The 25610-nt window shown below is 34.6% G+C and overlaps 2 protein-coding genes across 2 annotated transcripts; both read left to right on the top strand.

Annotated features, from left to right (window-relative positions):
- The first annotated feature begins 264 nt into the window (after positions 1–264).
- Positions 265–2448, top strand: LOC136039104 (ankyrin-1-like). The gene has a single exon (XM_065722588.1). It carries the CDS (start codon positions 265–267, stop codon positions 2446–2448), a length of 2184 nt encoding a protein of 727 aa, XP_065578660.1.
- An 8128-nt stretch (positions 2449–10576) lies between these two features.
- On the top strand, positions 10577–14032 carry LOC136039103 (ankyrin-2-like). The gene is made up of 2 exons (XM_065722587.1): positions 10577–11715; positions 13114–14032. Exons 1-2 carry the CDS (start codon positions 10577–10579, stop codon positions 14030–14032), a joined length of 2058 nt encoding a protein of 685 aa, XP_065578659.1.
- Positions 14033–25610: the final 11578 nt, after the last annotated feature.

Genomic DNA, 25610 nt, shown 5'->3' with positions numbered 1-25610 from the left:
TTGTTGTTAGGTTATAAACATAATTTATATCTAGTTCCTTTTGTAAGTACCAAATCCTAACATTTAAAGTAAAACCCATTATAGACACAAATAAAAAAATGTTGGACAAAATGGTGCATCACGTCTTAATCGTACGTTACCACCATAAGAGATGTTATAGTAAAACTAAACGATGACGTCAGTTGTAATGACGTCTGTAATAATATAAAAGGTATTCTGGTCAAGTCAACTGAACAGTTTAAGTAGATCGTTCGTGAAAATACAATGGTGTCAAAAACGCGTGTTAAAAAGAGGAGAATTAACTTTACATACTTACATAAAGCGGCAAAAGATGGTAGCGTGAGTATTTGTAAGCGGTTAATTCAAGCCGGAACACCAATAGATATTTTTGACAGAAAAAATAAGACAGCTTTACACATAGCTATAATAAATGGTCATTATGACGTTGTTAAGTACCTTTTAGACAATGGAGCAAATTCAAATTCCCATTTTTTTTCGTTTGGGTTTTGGTGGACACCCTTGCAAATAGCTGCAAAAATAGGCGACATTGGTATTTGTGAGCTGCTCATTAAAGCTGGCGCACAAATAAATTCAGTACGCAAGATAGATGGGGCAACAGCTTTATGGATAGCTGTAGCATGCTGTACATCTATTGATTGCGATAATGTTGTTAAATACCTTCTAGAAAATGGAGCCAGCCCAAATGTTAGGACTTCTTGTGGTGGATACTTTACGACAGCCTTGCATATAGCTGCACTATCAGGTGCCATTGATAGATGTGAGTTGCTCATTAAAGCCGGCGCTGAAATAGATCCAGTTTGCAATGTAGATAGTGCGACGACATCTAGAAGTATAGAATATTGTACGAAATATGTAAGGAATTTTTGGGGTGGCTTCAATAAGACTCCCTTGCAAATAGCTGCCGTAAGAGGTGCCATTGGAGGAGGTGCCATTGGTATTTGTGAGCTGCTTGTTCAGGCAGGTGCACAGATAAATGGCGTGGACGGATGTGACGAATCACCTCTACTGTCTATCATAGAGCTGAGACACAAATTGCAATCAAGACGTGATTATTACTTATTCTACTTTCCTGTGGTTGAATACCTTCTGAAAAATGGAGCAAATGCAAATTATAAGAGTCGGGATGGTCGGAAACCATTACATCAGGCTGTTTTACACAATTTGCCTAAAGTTTGTCAGTTACTTGTATCATTTGGAGCTGATGTTGATAACACCTATACAATTGGTGAATATTGGCAAAAATCACCTTTAGTAATGGCTTTTCATTTTAAACGGTACAATATAATCAAATACCTGTTCAAAAAAAGCGCAAAGTTTGAAGTTGAACAAGCGGAAAACTTTCTCTATATAGCTGACAAAGCCGTAGAGAAGGAAGATATAGAAATGTTACAATATTTGATAAGATGTGAGAATTCTCCAGTAGACCGTGAATGGATTTGTAAAAAAATAAGGAATACAATCCTGAAGGATAGAACACATAAGAAGCTTCAATTTTTCCTATCTTTAAGCAACATTCATCCTATCTTTGGAGAAACTAATTCTGGACTGACTGACATGTGTCGAAATGATATAAGAAAAAATCTAGGTAGCATTGGTATTTGTGAGCTGTTTGTTCTGGCAGGTGCACAGATAAATGGTGTGGATGGATGTGACGAATCACCTTTATTGTATATGATAGAGCTGAGACCCAAATTGAAGTCAAGACGTGAATATTACACAAACTACTTTTCTGTGGTAGAATACCTTCTGAAAAATGGAGCAAATGCAAATTATAAGAGTCGGGATGGTCGGAAACCATTACATCAGGCTGTTTTACACAATTTGCCGAAAGTTTGTCAGTTACTTGTTTCATTTGGAGCTGATGTTGATGACACCTATAAAATTGGTGAATATTGGCAAAAATCACCTTTAGTAATGGCTTTTCATTTTAAACGGTACAATATAATCAAATACCTGTTCAACAAAAGCGCAAAGTTTAATGTTGAACAAGCGGAAAACTTTCTCTATATAGCTGACAAAGCCGTACAGAAGCAAGATATAGAAATGTTACAATTTTTGATAAGATGTGAGAATTCTCCATTGGACCGTGAATGGATTTGTAAAAAAATAAGAAATACAATCCTGAAGGATAAAACACATAAGAAGCTTCAATTTCTCCTATCTTTAAGCAACATTCATCCTACCTTTGGAGAAACTAACTCTGGACTGACAGACGTGTGTCGAAATAATATAAGAAAAAATCTAGGGCGAGTTCAAACATTTGGAAAAATAAACAAGCTAAAAATCCCAAAAACGGTGAAAAGGTACTTGGCTTGCGATAGCTTGTTAAGACATATTTGTAAAGGAACGCTTATAAACAAGAACCAGCCAATGAAAGCCCGCAAAAATGCAGAACAGCTTTTGTGGCACTTAAATTGCCTTTACTAGTTCTACACAACATGTTCATGGTTAAAAATCTAAACTGAACTTCATTGTCAAAAGGTTTGTGTGCTAAGAGTAGAGCCATAATTGACAATTGTCGTCCCTGTAGCTTCCAAAATTCTAATCCTGGTTCGTAGATTTATCTTCGTATTTTCTGGTGCTATTTTTGGTGTAAATGTGATAAAGTGAATTCGGAAGTTTGAAAATTCAAAGCGAAATTTGTCTGCGGAGAGATTTTTTCATTGGAAAAATCCTTTTTTAGTTTTCTTATACGAAAAAAAATATTAGAAAAACTACACAGAGTACTTTAGGGCTATCATTATGTACTTCATAATTTACTTATCTAGTCAAATTAAAAAAAAACAGTAAAATGTAAAAATCAGTTTATAAATGAGACCATAATTAGTGATCTATGGTGTCCATATCTCTGCCCTAGTCTTTCTATTGTGGAAATGCCTTCCTCTCCTCCAAAAAAGAATGAAGCCCGTCTCCTGGTAAAGACCTGTTATCTTCAAAGCTTATGTCAAAGCTGATATGGAGTTAAATGTACTTTTGCCATTCAATACCACATATTTATGTGACGTTACTTTCTCAGCTTTAACACACATTAAATCCCAATTAAACAGTTCGTGGTAACGATCTGTAGCTAGGAGCGACCCGGCTCAATAGTAATCAAAAATGGAAAAAAAAATGGAATTTTTTTCCATCTTCTAAAAAATGGAATTTTGGTACCAATAGCTACATCAAAAAAATCGCATTTTTAAGCTGATTTTAAATATATAAGTTTATTTATTTATATAAGAAATTTTAAGATAATTTATTTATATATTATTTAATAATTAAGTTCATTCATTTAAAAACACTTGTTTTTTTTATTTAATATCGTTCAGCGATAAAAAATGTTGAAGAGGTCTTACGTCCAGCAGTTTAAAACATTACACCAAGATTTGATTTCTTATCCAATAAAAAATAGGCACATACATCTCATTAAATTTTTAACGTAAACTTTAATTTAATATTTACCACGCATTACTTGGATATATTCGAGAAAATTAAAAAAAAAAAAAATTTAATTAAAGTAAGAAGCGACATTAAAACTTAAAACGAACAGAAATTACTTCGTATGTGAAAGGGCTTTTCCTCCTCAACGCCCCGCTCTTTACGCTAAACTTTGACTCTTTTTCTTAACTCTCATTTTAAAACAGTAATTTTAAAACAGTAAAAAACTTTAGTGTAAAGAGTGGGGCGTTGAGGAGGAAAAGCCCCTTTCAAATACGGAGTAATTTCTGTTCGTTTTAACTTTTAATGTCGCTCCTTACTTTCATTTAAAAAAACTTGTTTTTTTTGTTTAATTTCTGGACGTTTTTGAATTAATGCATGGTTTGATCTTGGCTCTCCGCACATAAATAATTAAAACAAAATTTGCATATTACTTTCTTGGGGCTAAATAGCTTTTTCATAGTTTTAATCGGAAGACTTTGAGAAAAAAGGAGGAGGAGGCCTGGTTGCCCTCCAATTCCTTGATTACTTAAAAAGGCAACTATAACATATTTTTTTACGAACGTTTTCATAAGTAAAAATGTACGTAACTAACGAATTAAATTACGTAGCGAACTTCTATATCCGTATGTTTTTATTGCGTATATGAGGGGGCTCACCCCTCGTCGATACCTCGCTCTTTACATTAAAGCTTAAATGTTGTCCCAATACCTTAAGAATGACCCCTGAATCACAAAGGCCGTAGAATAAATAGTTGAAATTACTAAAAATACTTTAGCGTAAAGTATTGAGTATTAAAGTATAGAGGAGGTAATACTTTTTTATAATAATAATTTTTTTCGTTTTAAGTTTTAATGCTGCTCCTCACTTTCAGTAGAAAAAACTTTTCTTATTTATTTTTTCATTTTTTTTTTAAATAATGCTAGAAAATCCTACGCCCCCTCCATTGAAAGTCTCTTCCCCCATGAGAAGTTCCTCCATGGGAAGATCCTCCCCGGTAACCCTCCTTCCTCAAATATCCCCCAAAATCAAAAAAAAATCCCCCTTAAAACATCTCTACACTTCCCAGTAACCATTAGCCTACTATATGTAAACACAGGTCAAAGTTTGTAACTTGTAGCCCCTCCCACGGGGACTGCGGAGAAGTAAGTCGTCCCCAAAGACATAGTTATTGAGTTTTTTGACTATGGTGAATAAAATGGCTATCTCAGAATTTTGATCCAGTGACTTTGGGGGAAAAATGAGCGTGGGAGGGGGCCTAGGTGCCCTCCAATTTTTTTGGTCACTTAAAATAGGCACTAGAACTTTTAATTTCCGTTAGAATTAGCCGTTTTGCGACATTCTAGGGCCACTGAGTCGATGCGATCACCCCTGGGGAAAAAACAAAAAAAAAACAAATAAACACGCATCCGTGATGTGTCTTCTGGCAAAAAATGCGAAATTCCATATTTTTGTAGATAGGGGCTTGAAACTTCTACACTAAGGTTCTCTGTTACGTTGAATCTGATGGTCTGATTTTTGTCAAAATTGTAGGATTTTTAGGGGGTTTTACCCCCTATTTTCTAAAATGAGACAAATTTTCTCAGGCTCGTAGCTTTTGATGGGTAAGACTAATCTCGATGAAACTTATATATTTTAAAATCAGCATTAAAATGTCATTCTTTTGATGTAACTATTGGTATCAAAATTCCGTTTTTTAGAGTTTCGGTTACTATTGAGCCTGGTCCTCCTACAATTCGTAGGAGGACGAACTGTTTAATTAAGACGGTCAGAATCCACTTTTGTTTTTGAAACTATAATGAAAACATTGCTATAATTTCAATTTTAGATTTTTATATGTTTCAAAACGAATTCTAAATTTATATATTTTCCTATGCATAGCCTATGTATACTGTTACCTAATAAATATATCATAAAAAATATTATTTTATTTTTCTTTTATCTTTGTTGGGGTCGCTAAGAAACTCGCAATCATAAATGGGGCCGGGAATTACAAAAGTTTAAGAAGCCCTGTTCTAGAAAATTGACGTAATTAAAATGTTGAGACAAATGTTGAGATTACTTGGAATGGTTTCACACCCTTGCACTTTACTATAGAAAGATGAAACATTGGTGTTTCTGAGCTGCTCATTCAAGCTGGCACATAAATTAAACTAGCCTGAAATAATAGCTCATTGCCTTTTGGCCTAGCCATCGCCGTAAGTTCAGTGTGGCCAAATTTTGAAGAAAAGACTCTTTGCCGATCTGCTAATCTTTCAAATTGATTAGTGTTGCCGCATTTTGTCTCCAGTAACTTAAAGAACTATTAAAAATACTTTAACAAAACTAGTTCGCAGCAGAGGAAATATCTAAGGGTCAGATACTATATTTTGGGACTAAACCATATCTGTTTGACTAGTTTTTCATTCGAAAGACCTTTTTCACCTGATTCATAATATATACATCTTACCGCATGTCTTGAATTCAATTTAGTTCCCAAAAAAGTTTTTCTAACAAACATAAAATCCTTTTCATACAAAAAAGCGGGCTATGGTCTTGCTTTGGATTCTTATGCCCTATAAAGTATTTTTATTAAGTCGGAAACAATAGTGAGACTGAGAAACACTTAAGTGGGAAATAATTCAATATGTTCTCAATTGTTACAGGTCTTTGTGATTTTCTTATATATCAATACCATGTCTTTTGCTGCCCTGGGCTTAAAACTCCATCTTTAAGGTCAAAGAATGAGATCAAGGCTCTTTGTCATATCAAAAAGGGGAGGGGTATTATCAGACAGATGAGACACTTTGAATGAGCTGTCACTCACGACAAGTCAGAGGAAAAACACAAATAGCTCAGAGCAAAGGTGATAGTAAGAGGTATAAACTATTTTTTGGGAATAGACCAGATCTTTTTGACTAGTTGTTCATTTAAAAGCCCTTTTTTCTTTGATTCATAATATATACATCTTATCGTTTTACATCTTGAATTTATTTTAGTTCCGAACTAAAGGTTCTCTGACAAATCCAAAATCCTTGTATTACAATAAAAGGGCAATGGCTTTTTTTGGCTTATTATGACCTCTATAGTTCTTTTATTAAGTGAAAATTCTCCAAAAATTATCCATTGTTACAGTTCTTAGTGATTTTCTTATTTAACAAACCCATTTTTTATCACCCTGGACTTAAAATCCTATCTTTAAGGTCAAAGAAATGGAAAAAGGCTCCTATTCTTGGAACTACTTGGAGTGTTATCACCAGACAAATGAGAAATTCGAAATGAGCTGTTATTCACTACAAGTTGAAGCGCAAAGACAGTTAGCTCAGAGCAGAGGATATTGTAAGTAGTCAAAAACAATTCTCTTGGACTAAACAATATAAGCGTGAGCAGTAGCTCATTTTAAAGCCTCATTTGTCTCACCGTGTTTAATTCTTGAATTCATTTTAATTCCCATCTAATGTTTTTGTGACAAATCAAAAACCCTTGTATCAAACAGTTCGTGGTGACGAACTGTAGTAAGGAGCGACCCGGCTCAATAGTAACCAAAACTCTAAAAAATTGAATTTTGATATCAATAGCTACACCAAAAGAATCGCATTTTAATGCTGATTTTAAATATATAAGTTTCATCAAGTTTAGTCTTACCCATCAAAAGTAACGAGCCTGAGAAAATTTGCCTTATTTAAGAAAATAGGGGGAAACACCCCCTAAAAGATTCGTAGAATCTTAACGAAAATCACACCATCAGATTCAGCGTATCAGAGAACCCTACTGTAGAAGTTTCAAGCTCCTATCTACAAAAATGTGGAATTTTGTATTTTTTGCCAGAAGACAAATCACGGGTGCGTGTTTATTTGTTTGTTTGTTTTTCCCAGGGGACATCGTATCGACCAAGTGGTCCTAGAATGTCGCAAGAGGGCTCATTCTAACGGAAATGAAAATTTCTAGTGCCCTTTTTAAGTGACCAAAAAATTGGAGGGCATCTAGGCCCCCTCCCGTGCTCATTTTTTTCCTTCTTTTTCATTTTTTTTTAAAGATGTGACTTTTAATTTTACATCAGAAATTTATAACTACACTATAGTTATTATAGAAGATTTGTGCGTATGTATGGCAAACAAACCTCTTCAGGATTTGGGAATGCCTTCACCTAATCGTACCGCTGCTGTTTCGACATGCGTAGAATTGGATCGTGAACAAAGTTACAGTACGAGTGATCTATTGTTGTATGTACAAAATAACATTTCCAAGTTAACGTCGGAACAAAAAGACATTTATGATACGATAGTACATTGTGTCGATAACAACGTTGGAGAAATTTTCTTTTTGGATGCGCCAAGAGGTACTGGTAAAACGTTTGTGATAAAACTGATTCTGGCATTGCGGGAGATTTCAGGCAAACATTACCTATAATACCTAGATCAACCCCTGCAGACGAAATTAATGCTTGCCTGAAAAATTCTAATTTATGGACACACGTAAAAACATTAAAATTAACTACAAATATGAGTGTCCGATTGCATAACGATGACTGGTCAAACGTTTTCAGATCAACTGCCGACAATTGGAAACGGAAAGCTCCCAGTAGACTCAATTTCAGGACGTATACAATTACCTGCTGAATTCTGTAATTTAGTGACGTCCAAAAATGAATTGATTGAAAAAGTATTTCCGAATATTCTAAACAATTATAAAAATAATAAATGGCTAAGTGAAAGAGCGATTCTTGCACCCAAAAATATAGACGTCCACGAAATCAACAATATTGTTTTAACCAAGATTCGAGACCAGGCAGTCCTTTACAAGTCAATCGACACAGTTTAGGAACCAAATGAGGCGGCTAATTATCCATCTGAATTTTTAAATTCCGTGGATCTTTCAGGGTTTCCACCACACGTGCTACAGCTAAAAATAGGCGTACCAATAATACTTTTAAGAAATATCAACTCACCAAAGCTTTGCAATGGCACGCGACTCGCCATAAAAAAAAACAATGGAAAACGTAATAGAGGCCATAGTCTTGACAGGGCCTTTTAAGGGTGAGACTGTTCTTATTCCTCGCATTCCCATGATTCCAAAGGATCTGCCTTTTCAATTTCAAAGATTGCAATTCCCAATTCGAATAGCATTTGCAATCACCATCAACAAAGCTCAAGGTCAATCATTAGAAAAATGTGGTATAGATCTTAGTACTGATTGTTTTTCCCATGGACAATTGTACATTGCATGTTCGAGGGTCGGTAAACCTGACAATCTATTTACATACAGCGACAATTGGACAGCGAAGAATGTTGTATATTAGCAAGTTTTACGCAGTTAATTTGTATTGTATCTATCTATCTATCTATTTATATAAAAACGAGTTGTGTGTATGCATGTTTGTTTGTTTTTAAAAAGAGCGTTTGTATATGACGTCATTATAAGTACATAAGGCTTTGTATATGCACAGACAATAGGAAAGCCAAGAATGTTGTATATTCGCAAGTTTTACGTAGTTCAAAATACATATATAAATCTATCTATATTCATAGGTGGTACACAGGGACACAACTACAATGGCGCGTAACTAATATGGCGCGTAAGGACTTACGCGCCATATTAGTTGGGGTTGTCTGTTGACTGACGTCATGTTTGCGTGTCGACTGACGTCATTATAAGGATTGAGCTGTATGTCGTCATGAAGTTGTTTGTCGACTGACGTCATGTTTGTCAACTGATGAAATTACAGACTGGGACACCGGGACATAAATGACGACCGGAACACCGGGACACTCAAAGAGAAATTACAGACTAGGACACCGGGACACAAATCACGACCGGGACACAGGGAATATAAATAACGACCGGGACACAGGGACGCAACTACAACGGGGACACAGGGGAATAAATAAATGACGACCGGGACACAGGGAATGTTCGAAGAGAAATTACAGACCGGGACACCGGGACACAGGGAATATAAATGACGACCGGGACACACAAAGAGAAATTGCAGACTGGGACACCGGGACGCAAATGACGATCAAGACACAGGGAATATACATGACTACCGGGACACAAGGAAACAACTACAACAGGGACGCCGGGGGACACAGGGGATATTTAAATGACGACGGGGACACAGGGAATGTTCGATTAGAAATCATCATCAACAAAGCTCAAGAGCGATCATTAGAATAATGAGGCATAGATCCGAATACGGATTATTTTTCCCATGGACAATTCTATGTTGCATGTTCAAAAGTCAGTAAACCTCAACAGCTAGTTGCTTATATGCGTTTTTATTCAACAAGTTTATTCAAAGTTTTTTTTTTATTCAAAAAGTTTTTTATTCACAAGTTTTTTTTTTTGATTCAAAAAGTTTGACTTTTTGCCACAATTCTACTTTTTAAAACAATTAAAAGCTTTAGCGTAAAGAGCGAGGGATTGCGGAGGGGACAACCCATTTTATATACGGAGTAATTTCTGATCGTTTTAAGTTTTAATCTCGCTCCTTACTTTCAGCTAAAAAAATTAGTTCTTTTTTATTTAATTCATTAAAGCTTGAAATTTGTCAGAACTTTTTAAGAGCAAGCCCTAAAACATCAGGGCTGTTTAGTTAGAATTATTAAGATTTTTAAAATTGAAGAATCTTTAGCGTAAAATGCGACACTTCCAATGAAAGATAGCTTAGCTGTAATAAATAAATTTATATTAGCCTAGACATTTTGAAATATAAGGATTAAGATTGTCTTGAAAAGGTTTTTAAGCAAATTTAGATAAATAGCCTGAAACCGCTAAGAATGCTGTTGGACTAAATGAAAAGTATACCCTTTAAAATTTCCATGGCTGAATCCCATTTAGGCTATAGGACAGCTACAGTTCCTTGGGTCCTGGTTTCAACGCCTAGGATATTTTGTTGTTAGGTTAAAAACATAATTTATATCTAGTTCCTTTTGTAAGTACCAAATCCTAACATTTAAAGTAAAACCCATTATAGACACAAATAAAAAAATGTTGGACAAAATGGTGCATCACGTCTTAATCGTATGTTACCACCATAAGAGATGTTATAGTAAAACTAAACGATGACGTCAGTTGTAATGACGTCTGTAATAATATAAAAGGTATTCTGGTCAAGTCAACTGAACAGTTTAAGTAGATCGTTCGTGAAAATACAATGGTGTCAAAAACGCGTGTTAAAAAGAGAAAAATTAACTTTACATACTTACATAAAGCTGCAAAAGATGGTAGCGTGAGTATTTGTAAGCGGTTAATTCAAGCCGGAACACCAATAGATATTTTTGACAGAAAAAATAAGACAGCTTTACACATAGCTATAATAAATGGTCATTATGACGTTGTTAAGTACCTTTTAGACAATGGAGCAAATTCAAATTCCCATTTTTTTTCGTTTGGGTTTTGGTGGACACCCTTGCAAATAGCTGCAAAAATAGGCGACATTGGTATTTGTGAGCTGCTCATTAAAGCTGGCGCACAAATAAATTCAGTACGCAAGATAGATGGGGCAACAGCTTTATGGATAGCTGTAGCATGCTGTACATCTATTGATTGCAAAAATGTTGTTAAATACCTTCTAGAAAATGGAGCCAGCCCAAATGTAAGGACTTCTTGTGGTGGATACTTTACGACAGCCTTGCATATAGCTGCACTATCAGGTGACATTGATGGATGTGAGTTGCTCATTAAAGCTGGCGCTGAAATAGATCCAGTTTGCAATGTAGATAGTGCGACGACATCTAGAAGTATAGAATATTGTACGAAATATGTAAGGAATTTTTGGGGTGGCTTCAATAAGACTCCCTTGCAAATAGCTGCCGTAAGAGGTGCCATTGGAGGTGCCATTGGTATTTGTGAGCTGCTTGTTCAGGCAGGTGCACAGATAAACGGCGTGGACGGATGTGACGAATCACCTCTACTGTCTATCATAGAGCTGAGACCCAAATATCAATCAAGACGTGACTATTACTTAGCCTACTTTTCTGTTGTTGAATACCTTCTGAAAAATGGAGCAAATGCAAATTATAAGAGTCGGGATGGTCGGAAACCATTACATCAGGCTGTTTTACACAATTTGCCTAAAGTTTGTCAGTTACTTGTATCATTTGGAGCTGATGTTGATGACACCTATACAATTGGTGAATATTGGCAAAAATCACCTTTAGTAATGGCTTTTCATTTTAAACGGTACAATATAATCAAATACCTGTTCAAAAAAAGCGCAAAGTTTGAAGTTGAACAAGCGGAAAACTTTCTCTATATAGCTGACAAAGCCGTAGAGAAGGAAGATATAGAAATGTTACAATCTATATATATAAAAATAAGTTGTCTGTCTGTCTGTGGATGGATGGATGGATGTGTCAGGTGACGTCACCTGAAAAAACTGGATTAGGTGACGTCAAAACTGAAAAAACTAAAAAAAGGCAAAAACTACAAAAAAAACTAAAAACTAATAAAAAAAATAAAAAAGCTAAAAAACTAAAAAAACTATAAAGGTAAAAACCAATAAAAAACTAAAAAAAAAAGTGAAAAAACTAAAAAAAGGCAAAAACTACAAAAAAAAACTAAAAACTAATAAAAAAAGTAAAAAAGCTAAAAAACTAAAAAAACTAAAAAAACTAAAAAAAGGTAAAAAACTAAAAAAAATAAAAAATAAAAAAAATAAAAAATAAAAAAAAACTAAAAAAAAGGAAAAAACTGAAAAATAAGCTAAAATAAAGGTAAAAACCAATAAAAAACTAAAAAAAAAAGGAAAAAACTAATAAATGACGACACTCAAAGAGAAAGCGACCAGGACATGTACACCGGGATACAAATGACGACCGGGACACAGGGAATATAAATAACGACCGGGACACAGGGACACAACTACAACGGGGACACCGGGGGAAACAGGGGGATATAAATGACGACCGGGACAAAAAAACTAAAAAGAAATAAAAACTAAAAACTAATAAAAAAAACTAAAAAATCTAAAAATCTAAATAAGCTAAAAAAGAAAAAAAAAGGAAAAAAATAAAGGAGAAAAACAAAACTAAAAAACGAATGTATATACAGACCGGGACACCGGGATACAAATGATGACCGGGACCCGGGACACAGGGAATATAAATGACGACCGGGACACAGGGACACAACTACAACGGGGACACCGGGGGAAACAGGGGGATGTAAATGACGACCGGGACACCGGGACAGGGAATGGTCGATTAGCAATCACCATCAACAAAGCTCAAGGGCAATCATTAGAATCATGAGGTATAGATCTGAATACAGATTGTTTTCCCATGGACCATTATATGTTGCATGTTCAAGAGTCGGTAAACCTGACAATCTATTTATATGCAAAGACAATGGGACAGCAAAGAATGTTGTATATTCGCAAGTTTTACGTAGTTAAAACCATATATATATATATATATATCTATATTCACAGGTGGGACATAGGGACACAACTACAATGGCGCGTAACTATTATGGCGCGTAACGACTTACGCGCGCGGGGGGGCTTGGGGGGGGGTGCGAAGCGCCCCCACCAACTAGGTGTTGGGGTGGCGCGAAGCGCCACCCCAACAGCTAGTATTTGATAAGATATGAGAATTCTCCAGTAGACCGTGAATGGATTTGTAAAAAAATAAGGAATACAATCCTGAAGGATAGAACACATAAGAAGCTTCAATTTTTCCTATCTTTAAGCAACATTCATCCTACCTTTGGAGAAACTAATTCTGGACTGACTGACATGTGTCGAAATGATATAAGAAAAAATCTAGGTAGCATTGGTATTTGTGAGCTGTTTGTTCTGGCAGGTGCACAGATAAATGGTGTGGATGGATGTGACGAATCACCTTTATTGTATATGATAGAACTAAGACCCAAATTGAAATCAAGACGTGAATATTACGCAAACTACTTTTCTGTGGTAGAATACCTTCTGAAAAATGGAGCAAATGCAAATTATAAGAGTCGGGATGGTCGGAAACCATTACATCAGGCTGTTTTACACAATTTGCCGAAAGTTTGTCAGTTACTTGTTTCATTTGGAGCTGATGTTGATGACACCTATAAAATTGGTGAATGTTGGCAAAAATCACCTTTAGTAATGGCTTTTCATTTTAAACGGTACAATATAATCAAATACCTGTTCAACAAAAGCGCAAAGTTTAATGTTGAACAAGCAGAAAACTTTCTCTATATAGCTGACAAAGCCGTACAGAAGCAAGATATAGAAATGTTACAATTTTTGATAAGATGTGAGAATTCTCCATTGGACCGTGAATGGATTTGTAAAAAAATAAGAAATACAATCCTGAAGGATAAAACACATAAGAAGCTTCAATTTCTCCTATCTTTAAGCAACATTCATCCTACCTTTGAAGAAACTAACTCTGGACTGACAGACGTGTGTCGAAATAATATAAGAAAAAATCTAGGGCGAGTTCAAACATTTGGAAAAATAAACAAGCTAAAAATCCCAAAAACGGTGAAAAGGTACTTGGCTTGCGATAGCTTGTTAAGACATATTTGTAAAGGAACGCTTATAAACAAGAACCAGCCAATGAAAGCCCGCAAAAATGCAGAACAGCTTTTGTGGCACTTAAATTGCCTTTACTAGTTCTACACAACATGTTCATGGTTAAAAATCTAAACTGAACTTCATTGTCAAAAGGTTTGTGTGCTAAGAGTAGAGCCATAATTGACAATTGTCGTCCCTGTAGCTTCCAAAATTCTAATCCTGGTTCGTAGATTTATCTTCGTATTTTCTGGTGCTATTTTTGGTGTAAATGTGATAAAGTGAATTCGGAAGTTTGAAAATTCAAAGCGAAATTTGTCTGCGGAGAGATTTTTTCATTGGAAAAAACCTTTTTTAGTTTTCTTATACGAAAAAAAATATTAGAAAAACTACACAGAGTACTTTAGGGCTATCATTATGTACTTCATAATTTACTTATCTAGTCAAATTAAAAAAAAACAGTAAAATGTAAAAATCAGTTTATAAATGAGACCATAATTAGTGATCTATGGTGTCCATATCTCTGCCCTAGTCTTTCTGTTGTGGAAATGCCTTCCTCTCCTCCAAAAAAGAATGAAGCCCGTCTCCTGGTAAAAACCTGTTATGTCAAAGCTCGATTTTTAAGCATATTTGGAGCTGCTACACAGACTTGGAGGGAGAAACCCTGGATCGTAAATACAATCTGAAAACCTGTTATTTCATGGTTTAAAATAAATCAGTGAAACACGACAGTATGGGAGAGCTCCCTTGTAAAAACGTTCGTGAATGCTTTCTAAGTTCAACGATTGGTGCATTTGAAGAATTTATCCCCTTTGGGATTGTAAGAACATCGCATTTGTTTTTACTTTGAAGGGCTAGGAAGACACTTGCTCTCTGCATCACAACTTCAGCTGTTCCAGACCCAAATTTGTCTAATGAAACCTGGTGAAGCCCCAGGATACGATGGGGTGCATACTGTGCACTTCTTATACGCTACCCCACTTCCTATACTGTATTTGTCACTATTCTTTCACGTTTGTATTTCTCAGCAATATATTCTAACTGCTCTTTCAGGAGGTCATGTTACCTGTGTCTTTAAGGAAGACAAAAACCGAAAGGCTTGTGAGTCGTACATACTGATTACAATTTGTTCATCAATTGGTAAGCTTTTTGAAAAGCTGATCTCCCAAGAAATAAACACAAATTACGAACAGTTCGGATTTCACGAAGGCTTGGGTTTTCAAAACGCACATACAACTTTTTTGGCAGTTTTAGATTGCTATAGGATGCTAAAAAAGAACCTGTACATGTGTTCAATCGACATTTCAAAGGTGTTTGACTCCATTATACATTCACATGCTATTTTTTCTCTATTGAGAAGTGGAATAAACTCTTTTCTCTGCTGTCTCTTTTGGAATCAGTATTGTGATGCATCCATACGAGGGCGACTAGGTAACCAGCTGAGCAAATCCATACCTGCACAGAAAGATGTGAAACAAGGCTCTGTGCTTGGTCCAATTCCTTTCAATAATTCCATCCAAACCGTTGCCTCAAAATATTCCTCCATTTCTAATTGAGCCTCATATTGATTATAGCCAACTTTTTTTAAAATAGGGGATATCCTTCTTTTATCAGATGATTTTCAGGTTCTCCAAAACACAGTTCATACAGTTTGCTCAAGTCTTAATGAAATCGGGCTTCAAGGCGCCTCCTCTAAAACTGAGCTTCTCGTCTATGGTTCGTCTCAAAAGCCTTCTGTTACTATTAATGTTGGCACACAAACTGTTTGGGCATGGTCTTCTCCAAAATGTTTAGGTCTCCCATTTGTATCAAGAGTTAAAACTTCTGAAACACTTGTTATATTACGTTTGAATAAAAGCTTAGAAAATCGTAAGGGCTCCTTGCTAGAGTTGAAGGCCAGTCTCACCAAATAGCTCTTGGCAGAATTTACTACGCTTTTTTTTCGCAACGCATGACTTGTTGGTCCAATTGTGGAATTTTTTCACAATATCTGAGTGTAAGAAAATTAGATCTTTATTCTTCCGTTTTGCAAATATCTCTTGCAAATGTCGCTTTGGACAACCGGTACCAGCTAATGGACTGGTTCCGTAAGTGTCAAAAAATATTGTCGACTTTCCACTTAATTGTATAGCTTAGTCATGTTGCTTATGAACCTGATTTTTTTTTTTTTTTTGTGAGTTTTAACTGTTGTTTCTTCAGCTCGTTACCAAAAACTTTTATTTTATGCTCTACATTGTGTATTTATATTTTACAATGGAATGTGGCTAACATTTCTTATTTCTTCTTTCCTTAATTCTGCAGATTTGTCTTAATTTCGCTTCGGCTGCTCATTTTAAATTTGAAGATAATTCACTAAGGGAAATTGTCGCGGTGGGTTTTTTAGGAGAAAGCTTCTCTGGGGAGAATATTTTTCGTGGGGAGTAGCATTTTAGAGACCTAAGCTTTATCTAAATACTGGAGAAATATAATAAAATATTCTTTTTTTAATTCCCACTATCTGCTAAGAATTCAAACCCAAGAATATGGACTGAATTTCTTTTTGTTTCAACCTTTATTCGTAATTTGAATATGTTTCAAAAAAAATATTTATATTTAAGAAAAAACCCTTATAGATGGCAGTTTCTACTAAGCATGAAACCAACTTATTTCATTGAACAAATTTACTTTGGTTAACATGATCACTTTCATTTTCCAAATATTTTCAATTCACTGCCTCAGCTCAATCCATTATATCTATGGTGACCCCCTCAAGTAAGGTCTGTGAACTATCGGCAGGGGTTCCGGTTACAAATTTTTCATTAATTAATCATTTTTTTCCCTCAGCTTCCTATTCTGGGGTAATATCATTTTACTGACTATCTGGGCATTTTGTTGGTAATAAAAACTGAACTTATGAGGAAGCCTGGACAGTCAAACCCAAGACACAAACAGACAGTTCATTTTTGTTAGCCCAACTGCCTTAGCTAATAATTAAGTTCAATTGCATAAAATTCGAAGCAGACAGGAAACCCTTGTAGACTTGTGACGCATTCTATAACATTACTTACGGTGGTGACCTACGATTAAGACGTGGTACACCATGTTGTACAAGATTTATTTTTATTTTTTGTCAAAAACGGATTTTACTTTAATTATTAGGCTTTGGTACTTACAAAAGGCACTAGATATAAATTATGTTTACAACCTAACAAAAAAATCCTTAGCGTTGAAACCAGGACCCAGGGAACTGGGTCCTCCAAAAGGAATTCAACCATGGAAGTTTTAAAGGGAACACTTTTCATTTCGTCTAACAGCATTTTTTGTGGTTTCAGGCTATTTATCTATTTTTGTATAAAAACCTTTCCGAAACAATTTTAATTCTTTTATATCAAAATGTCTAGGCTATTGCTAATTTATGTATTAAAGCTAAGCTATCTTTTATAGGATTCCTCGTAATAGTAGTACAAATAAATAAAAACACAAGTTTTAACAGCTGAAATTCAGGAGCAACATTAAAACTTAACACGAACAGACAGTATTTCCCATATGAAAGTGGTTGTCCCTTTCCGAATGCCCTGCTCTGTACGCTAAAGTTTCTTCAATTTTTAAAATCTTGTATTTCTAACTAAACAGCCTTAATATTTCAGGGCTCTCTCTTAAAAAGGTTCTGATAAAGTTTCAAGCTTTAACGTAAAGAGCAGAGCATTGTTGAGAAGATAGCCCCTTTGACATAAAGAGTAAGTTCTATGCGTTGTTTTAAGGTTAGTCCTTTCTTTCATTAAAAAAAAAACAACAAAAAATCAAGTTAACTTCTAATCGTTATTCAAACTATGTCAAAAAATCCCCTTCTTCCCATGTAAAATTTCTTCTAGAAAATTTCTAGAATTTCTTATCCCCGTAAAAACTATCACTGACCTTAAAAAAAAACATTTTCAGCCAGAAAATATACCCTTGCAATAAATTCCCGACTTCAAAAAATTCCTAAAATTCCAGATTCACGATTTGTTCTGGACTAGTCTATAGCTTAATTTTAGTTAAACTGTTCATGGTAACGAACTGTAAGTAAGGAGAATATATTTTACTTTGAATTATAGGTTTTGGTACTTACAAAAGGCACTTGCAAGTATATAAAATCTGTGTATGCTTCTACAAAAATCCCCTTGTTGTTTAAGCCAGATGCCAGGGAACTGCAGCTGTCGTGTATCTTATATGATATTCATTCAAGAAAGCGTTAAGGCAAACTATTCATTTCAATAAAAAAAGATATTCTCATTGGTTTCTCGCTATTTTTCGAAAATGGTAGATTTTCTTTTTCTAATTAATCTTAATTATTATATTTCAAAATTATTAGACTGTCTCTTAAATCTCTTAAAACCGAAATAATCCTGATAAATATTATCAACAAAATTTCTAAGTGTTATTTTGAAGAAATTATATAAACATTTGGTGTTATTTTCATTTAGCCATTGTATGATTCCGAACGAAGTGCATGTTATTTCGAATTATTCAGTTTAATCCTTTCCTGACCGGTGGGACCTTAAAGTCCCGGCATATAAAGATCCTATGGGCGCTTCTTAATTGATTAATAGCATCAGAATTGAACGATGTGCTTCAGGATGCTCTTAAGGTCATAAATTTGATTAAGAACCATGCCCTTAACAGTCGCTTATTTTCAAATCTCTGTAAGGATACGAATTCCAACTACACAACTTGGTTATTACATGCAGAAGTAAGATGGTTGTCAAGAGGTCAAAGCTTGAAAAGATTATTGTTATTGAAGGACGAGATCGAAATATTTTTAACTGAACTAAAATGTGAATTTGCTGCTTTTTTCAAAATGACTTGTGGCTATCCAAGCTGTGTTTTTTGTCAGATATTTTTGCGAAGTTAAACGATCTTAACTTGTCTCTTCAAGGAAAAAATTGCGATATATATACTTCAAACGACAAAATTGAAAGTTTCAAACAGTTCGTGGTAACGAACTGTAGTAAGGAGCGACCCAGCTCAATAGTAACCAAAACTCTAAAAAATTGAATTTTGATATCAATAGCTACATCAAAAGAATTGCATTTTAATGCTGATTTTAAATTATAAGTTTCATCAAGTTTAGTCTTACTTATCAAAAGTTACGAGCCTGAGAAAATTTGCCATATTTAAGAAAATAGGGAAAAACATCCCCTAAAAGTCGTAGAATCTTAACGAAAATAACACGATCAGATTCAGCGTATTAGAGAACCCTACTGTAGAAGTTTCAAGCTCCTATCTACAAAAATGTGGAATTTTGTATTTTTTGCCAGATGACAAATCACGGGTGTGTGTTTATTTGTTTGTTTTTTTGTTTGTTTTTTTTTTCACAGGGGTCATCGTATCGAACAAGTGGTCCTAGAATGTCGCAAGAGGGCTCATTCTAACGGAAATAAAAAGTTCTAGTGCCCTTTTTAAGTTACCAAAAATTTGGAGAGCATCTAGGCCCCCTCCCACGCTCATTTTTTCCCAAAGTCAACGGATCAAAATTTCAAGATAGCCATTTTGTTCAACATTGTCGGAAACCATAATAACTATGTCTTTGGGGATGACTTACTCCTCCACAATCCCTGGGAGAGGGGCTGCAAGTTACAAACTTTGACCAGTGTTTACATATAGTAATGGTTATTGGGAAGTGTACAGACGTTTTGAGGGGGATTTTATTTTGTTTGGGGGTGGGGCTGAGGGGAGGGGGCTATGTTGGAGGATCTTTCCTTGGAGGAATCTGTCATGGGGAAAGAAAATTTCAATGAAAAGGTCGCAGGATTTTCTAGCATTACTATGAGAAAACAATGAAAAATAAAAATGAAAACGTTTTTTCAAATGAAAGGAAGGAGTAGCATTGAAACTTAAAAAGAACTGAGATTATTACGCATATGAGGGGTTCTAAAAATACTTTAGCATAAAGAGCGAGGTATTTAGAAGGAGAAAAATAACTCGCTCTTTATGCTAAAGTATTTTTAGTAATTTCAACTATATATTCCACGGCTTTTCTGATTCAAAGGTCATTCTTAAAGAATTGGGACAAAACTTACGATTTACTGTAAAGAGCGAGGTATTAACGAGGGTACAAACCCCCTCGTATATATAATAAAAATATAAGACTATGAAAGTTTGTTACGTAAGTTAATTCTTAAGTTACGTATATTTTTTACTAATAAAAACGTTCGTTAAAACTTAAAAGTTCTAGTTGCCTTTTTAAGTAACCGGAAAATTGGAGGGAAACTAGGCCTCCTTCTCCACCCCTTATTTCTCAAAATCGTCTGATCAAAACTTAGAGAAAGCCATTTAGCCAAAAAAAGAATTAATATACAAATTTCATTTTAATAATTTATATGCGAAGAGCCAAAACCAAACATGCATTAATTCAAAAACATTCAGAAATTAAATTTAAAAAAAAAATAATTTTTTTAGCTGAAAGTAAGGAGCGACATTAAAACTTAAAACGAACATAAATTACTCTGTATATTAAATGGGTTGTCCCCTCTCCAATCCCTCGCTCTTTACGCTAAAGTTTGACTCTTTGCCACAATTTTACTTTTTAAAACAAATAAAAGCTTTCGCAAAAAATGCGAAATTCCACATTTTTGTAGATAGGGGCTTGAAACTTCTACAATAAGGTTTTCTGATACGTTGAATCTGATGGTGTGATTTTCGTTAAGATCGTATGATTTTTAGCGGGTGTTTCCCCCTATTCTCTAAAATGAGAAAAATTTTCCCAGGCTCGTAACTTTTGATGAGTAATACTAATCTTGATGAAACTTATATATTTAAAATCAGCATTAAAATGCCATTGTTTTCACTTAACTATTGGTATCAAAATTCCGTTTTTTAGAGTTTCGGTAACTATTGAGCCTGTTTTTCCTACAATTCGTTACCACGAACTGTTTGATTAAGACGGTCAGAATCCACTTTTGTTTTTGAAACTATAATAAAAACATTGCTATAATTTCAATTTAGATTTTTATATGTTTCAAAACGAATTCTAAATTTATATATTTCCATACGCATATGTATACTGTTACCTAATAAATATATCATAAAAAATATTAATTTATTTTTCTTTTATCTTTGTTGGGGTCACTAAGAAACTTGCAATCATAAATGGGGTCGGGAATTACAAAAGTTTAAGAAGCCCTGTTCTAGAAAATTGACGTAATCCAAATGTTGAGACAAATGTTGAGATTACTTGGAATGGTTTCACACCCTTGCACTTTTCTATAGAAAGATTGGTATTTCTGAGCTGCTCATTCAAGCTGGCACATAAATTAAACTAGCCTGAAATAATAGCTCATTGCCTTTTGGCCTAGCCATCGCCGTAAGTTCAGTGTGGCCAAATTTTGAAGAAAAGACTCTTTGCCGATCTACTAATCTTTCAAATTGATTAGTGTTGCCACATTTTGTCTCCAGTAACTTAAAGAACTATTAAAAATACTTTAACAAAACTAGTTCACAGCAGAGGAAATATTTAAGGGTCAGATACTATATTTTGGGACTAAACCATATCTGTTTTACTAGTTTTTCATTTGAAAGACCTTTTTCGCCTGATTCATAATATATACATCTTACCGCATTTAAAAGTCTTAAATTTAATTTAGTTCCCAAAAAAGTTTTTCTAACAAACATAAAATCCTTTTCATAGAAAAAAGCGGGCTATGGTCTTGCTTTGGACTCTTATGCCCTAAAAAGTGTTTTTATTAAGTCGGAAACAAGAGTGAGACTGAGAAACACTTAAGTGGGAAATAATGCAACATGTTCTCCATTGTTACAGGTCTTTGTGATTTTCTTATATATCAATACCATGTCTTTTGCTGCCCTGGGCTTAAAACTCCATCTTTAAGGTCAAAGAATGAGATCAAGGCTCGAGTTAATGAGACGCTTTGAATGAGCTGCCAGTCACGATAAGTCAGAGGAAAAACACAATTAGCTCAGAGCAAAGGTGATCCTAAGAGGTAGAAACTATTTTTAGGGAATAGACCAGATCTTTTTGACTAGTTGTTCATTTAAAAGCCCTTTTTTCTTTGATTCATAATATATACATCTTATCGTTATACATCTTGAATTTATTTTAGTTCTGAACTAAAGGTTCTCTGACAAATCCAAAATCCTTGTATTACAATAAATGGGCAATGGCTTTTTTTGGCTTATTATGTTCTTTTATAGTTCTCTATAGTTCTTTTATTAAGTGAAAATTCTCAGAAAATTATCTATTGTTACAGTTCTTAGTGATTTTCTTATTTAACAAACCCATTTATTATCACCCTTGACTTAAAATCCTATCTTTAAGGTCAAAGAACTGGAAAAAGGCTCCTAACACTTGGAGTGTTATCACCAGACAAATGAGAAATTCGAAATGAGCTGTTATTCACTACAAGTTGAAGCACAAAGACAGTTAGCTCAGAGCAGAGGAGATTGTAAGTAGTCAAAAACAATTTTCTTGGACTAAACAATATAAGCGTGTCCAGTAGCTCATTTTAAAGCCTCATTTGTCTCACCGTGTTTAAATTCTTGAACTAATTTTAGTTCCCAACTAATGTTTTTCTGACAAATCAAAAACCCTTGTATTACAAGAAAGAGGGCCAGAGCCTTACTTTGGCTTATGATACCCTCTATGGTGTTTTTTTAGGTAAAAAACAATTGCCCTTGGATTTATCATAAAAATTCGACATGTTATCTATTGTTGCAGCTCTATGTGATTTTCTTGTTTAAACATACCATATTTTAATCATCCTAGATTCCATTTGTAAGGTCAAAAAATAAGAAAAAGGTTCCTATTCATTTCAAAACGTGGAGTACTCCCACTTGACAGATGGAGTATTTCAAATGAGCTGTCAATTGCCACAAGTTAGAGCACAAACGCATCTAACTAGGAGCAGAGGAGACTATATGGATCAGACATAATGGGACAAAACCATATCTGCTTGACTAGTCTTGATTTAACTTTGGTCTCCAAATAAAGTAAACTCTTTGTAACTTTTTATTTAACAAAACTATTTTTTTTTACCATCCCTGGCTTAAAATTACATCTTTAAGGTCAAAGAATGAGAACAAGGTTCCCGTTAATGTAGAAATTTGGAGTATTTCCACCAGACTGATGACTCATTTCAAATAAGCTGTTCCTCACCAAAAGTTGGACCACAAACAAATTTAGCTCAGAGGAGAGGAGATTGTAGGGGATAAATAACATTTTTCTATGCTAAACATATTTGAATCCAGTAACTTATTTGAAAGCCATTTTTTCTCTGATTCATAGTATATTGAGGAAGATATTCAGTTTGGTTTCCCAAACTTAAACAGGATTCTTGTCTCTTATGGAAGTAAATATGGGTTTGCAACTGCAACAGTATTTGTTGCATCGCTGGTATTTAGAATTTCTGCTAAAATGTAATCATCAATTTGAAGTCCTGGTTGAACTTCGCTGAAGTAAGGATGATGGGACTGTTTTGAAAAATGTTCATTTTGGTTTCATGGATTTTATCCTCTTGTAAGTTATTTTTTCTTATTTGTATTGCTGAGGATGGCCCTTGGACATAGGGCCAAAATATTCATTCTCATTTGTTTCCCACTGTCTTGAGAAATTCCCTATTTTTCTTCTTGTTTTTGGTGTTTACAAATTTATGTTTTGCAATTCGAGCAATGAAATCAGGACGATATTGAGGGACTGTTCTGTAAGAGAACTGAAGTAATTTTAGTACTTGCTGCTTCTTTAAATTCAGGCCAATCAGGATTGCAAGTCACAATAATAAAGAAATCTGGGGATCGAAGGCGAAAATAAATAGCCAAGGCGTTTTTAAAATGTTTAGTAATGTAGCTTGTTAATCCAACAAATGATAAAGGTAATATTAATTTTCCACCTACGAATTTATCATGTTTCAAGGCTAAGTGTTTAAGAAGTTGTGTAACACCTACATTGTTTTTACCCATAATAGTTTTATGGTTATCTTTTATCCAGTCAATAAGATCCTATTCAAAATTAATATGGGTATCCACGATTTACTGTTGGAAAAGTCTTCCATCAAAATGCAAAGCATTGAAAACCAATCTGACGCAGATTGGGTGTTACAGCTTTCACAGAAAGGCTTTTTGCATGTTCAGGTCAAAGAGTGGTATGATACCTCGCCAAATCAAGCCGTGTTATATGTGGACGACTTATATAAGGTGGCTAAGGTTGCACCCTTGACCATCCTGAAGTTCAAGCTGGACAAGAAATTGGGTAGGTGATGGGCTTCCACAAAATAGTCGGTACTTTTTAAAAAGACAAAATTTTCGCCACATTATTTTACAACCATTTCATTTGGTGAAAAAGTATTATGATCAGTGTTATGAGTAAGCACCGCGCAAACTTCATTACATGCAGGAGGGTTGAACTGTGTATAATCTCCACCATCTGACAAAATGAACTGTACTTTAGAAGGATGCTGTCCCAACGAAGTAGAAAGTTGATTTGCATCATCCTCTTCTTGCATTTTTTCGTAACCTTCTCCAGAGTCTTTTGTGTCTCTCTATATTATTTCCAGGATGTTCACTAGATTACAAGAGATCCATAATTTATAAGATATGCGACAGATATCCAAGAAACGGTTAAAATAGTTTTGACATCAAAGGCTCTAATTTTCAATTGTTTCTGAGTGTATAAAAACAGGATATACTCTATATTGCAAAAAAGTAATGTCTGAATAAATATAGAAAAGCAGGAAATGAACTGAACCAAGCTGCAGAATTTCCTTTGCTTAAGGAAACAGAATTATTCGTATTTATTTATTACATGTAATGAAGAGTTTTTGTCATGTATTAGAATTTGTAATGTGGGTTAGTGTCCTTTGTTTTCTTTTGTTATTTTTAGTGATTACTCTGTCTATTGTATCTTTTGACGGGCAATAAATGAATAATAATAATAAAGTAAATCATTTCGTTCCAAATCATGCCCAGGTCCATAATTTGGTATGGGGTTTCCTAATTTGCCCTAGTATTAAAATTTCAAACTCCCATCTGCAAAAACGTGGAATTTCTTATAATTTGCCAGAAGAAAAATTGCAGAGATATCTTGAAGTCGAAAAATATCGAGTAAGGTCTCATTCGAACGGAAATTAAAAGTTTCATTTCCTTTTTAAGTGACCCGAAATATTGGAGGACAACTGACCCCCTCCCACCCACCTTATTTTCCCAAGGTTCCTGCAGTCAAAATTATTAGATAATTATTTTGTTCAACATAGTTGAAAAGTCCAATAACTTTGTTTTTGAGGATAATGTCACCCCCTAAAGCCCCTGGGGAAAGTTTTTTAAGTCATAAAGTTCGTCCATTGTTTACGTATAGTATATCTTATTTGGAAGCATAAAGACATTTTTCGGGGTGGGGGGGGATTTTACGCAAGATGAGTTTTCTTTGGGGACAACTTTCAATCGGGAGGGAAGTCCCCGGGGGTGAACTGTAGAATTGAAACTTTGTAGGGGATGAATTTGCAAAGATTCTTGTACAAAATTGTTTTTATTTATCTTTGCCAACTCAATTTTATATGTTTAGATATTAAGTAGAATTGTCCAAAGGAAATATTTGCCTGGGTTAATATTGTCTATACAATCTTTCGGTAGGTGTTGGGATTTTTCACGGGAGAAATTCTCCTTGGGGGAGTTTTTCACAGGAAACATTTTCTAGAAGGATTTTTTTGTAGGATGACTT

This window comes from Artemia franciscana, chromosome 19 (assembly GCF_032884065.1).
Source record: "Artemia franciscana chromosome 19, ASM3288406v1, whole genome shotgun sequence".
NCBI lineage: Eukaryota > Metazoa > Arthropoda > Branchiopoda > Anostraca > Artemiidae > Artemia > Artemia franciscana.
This window is presented reverse-complemented; position numbering and strand designations above follow the sequence as displayed.

What these genes read in the sequence shown, in the direction of transcription:
- LOC136039104 (XM_065722588.1), top strand. Translation starts at nt 265, where the DNA reads ATGGTGTCAAAAACGCGTGTTAAAAAGAGGAGAATTAACTTTACATAC.
- LOC136039103 (XM_065722587.1), top strand. Translation starts at nt 10,577, where the DNA reads ATGGTGTCAAAAACGCGTGTTAAAAAGAGAAAAATTAACTTTACATAC. An exon ending in GAGAAGGAAGATATAGAAAT is followed by an intron (nt 11,716 to 13,113) that starts GTTACAATCTAT and finishes CCTATCTTTAAG; the next exon opens with CAACATTCATCCTACCTTTG.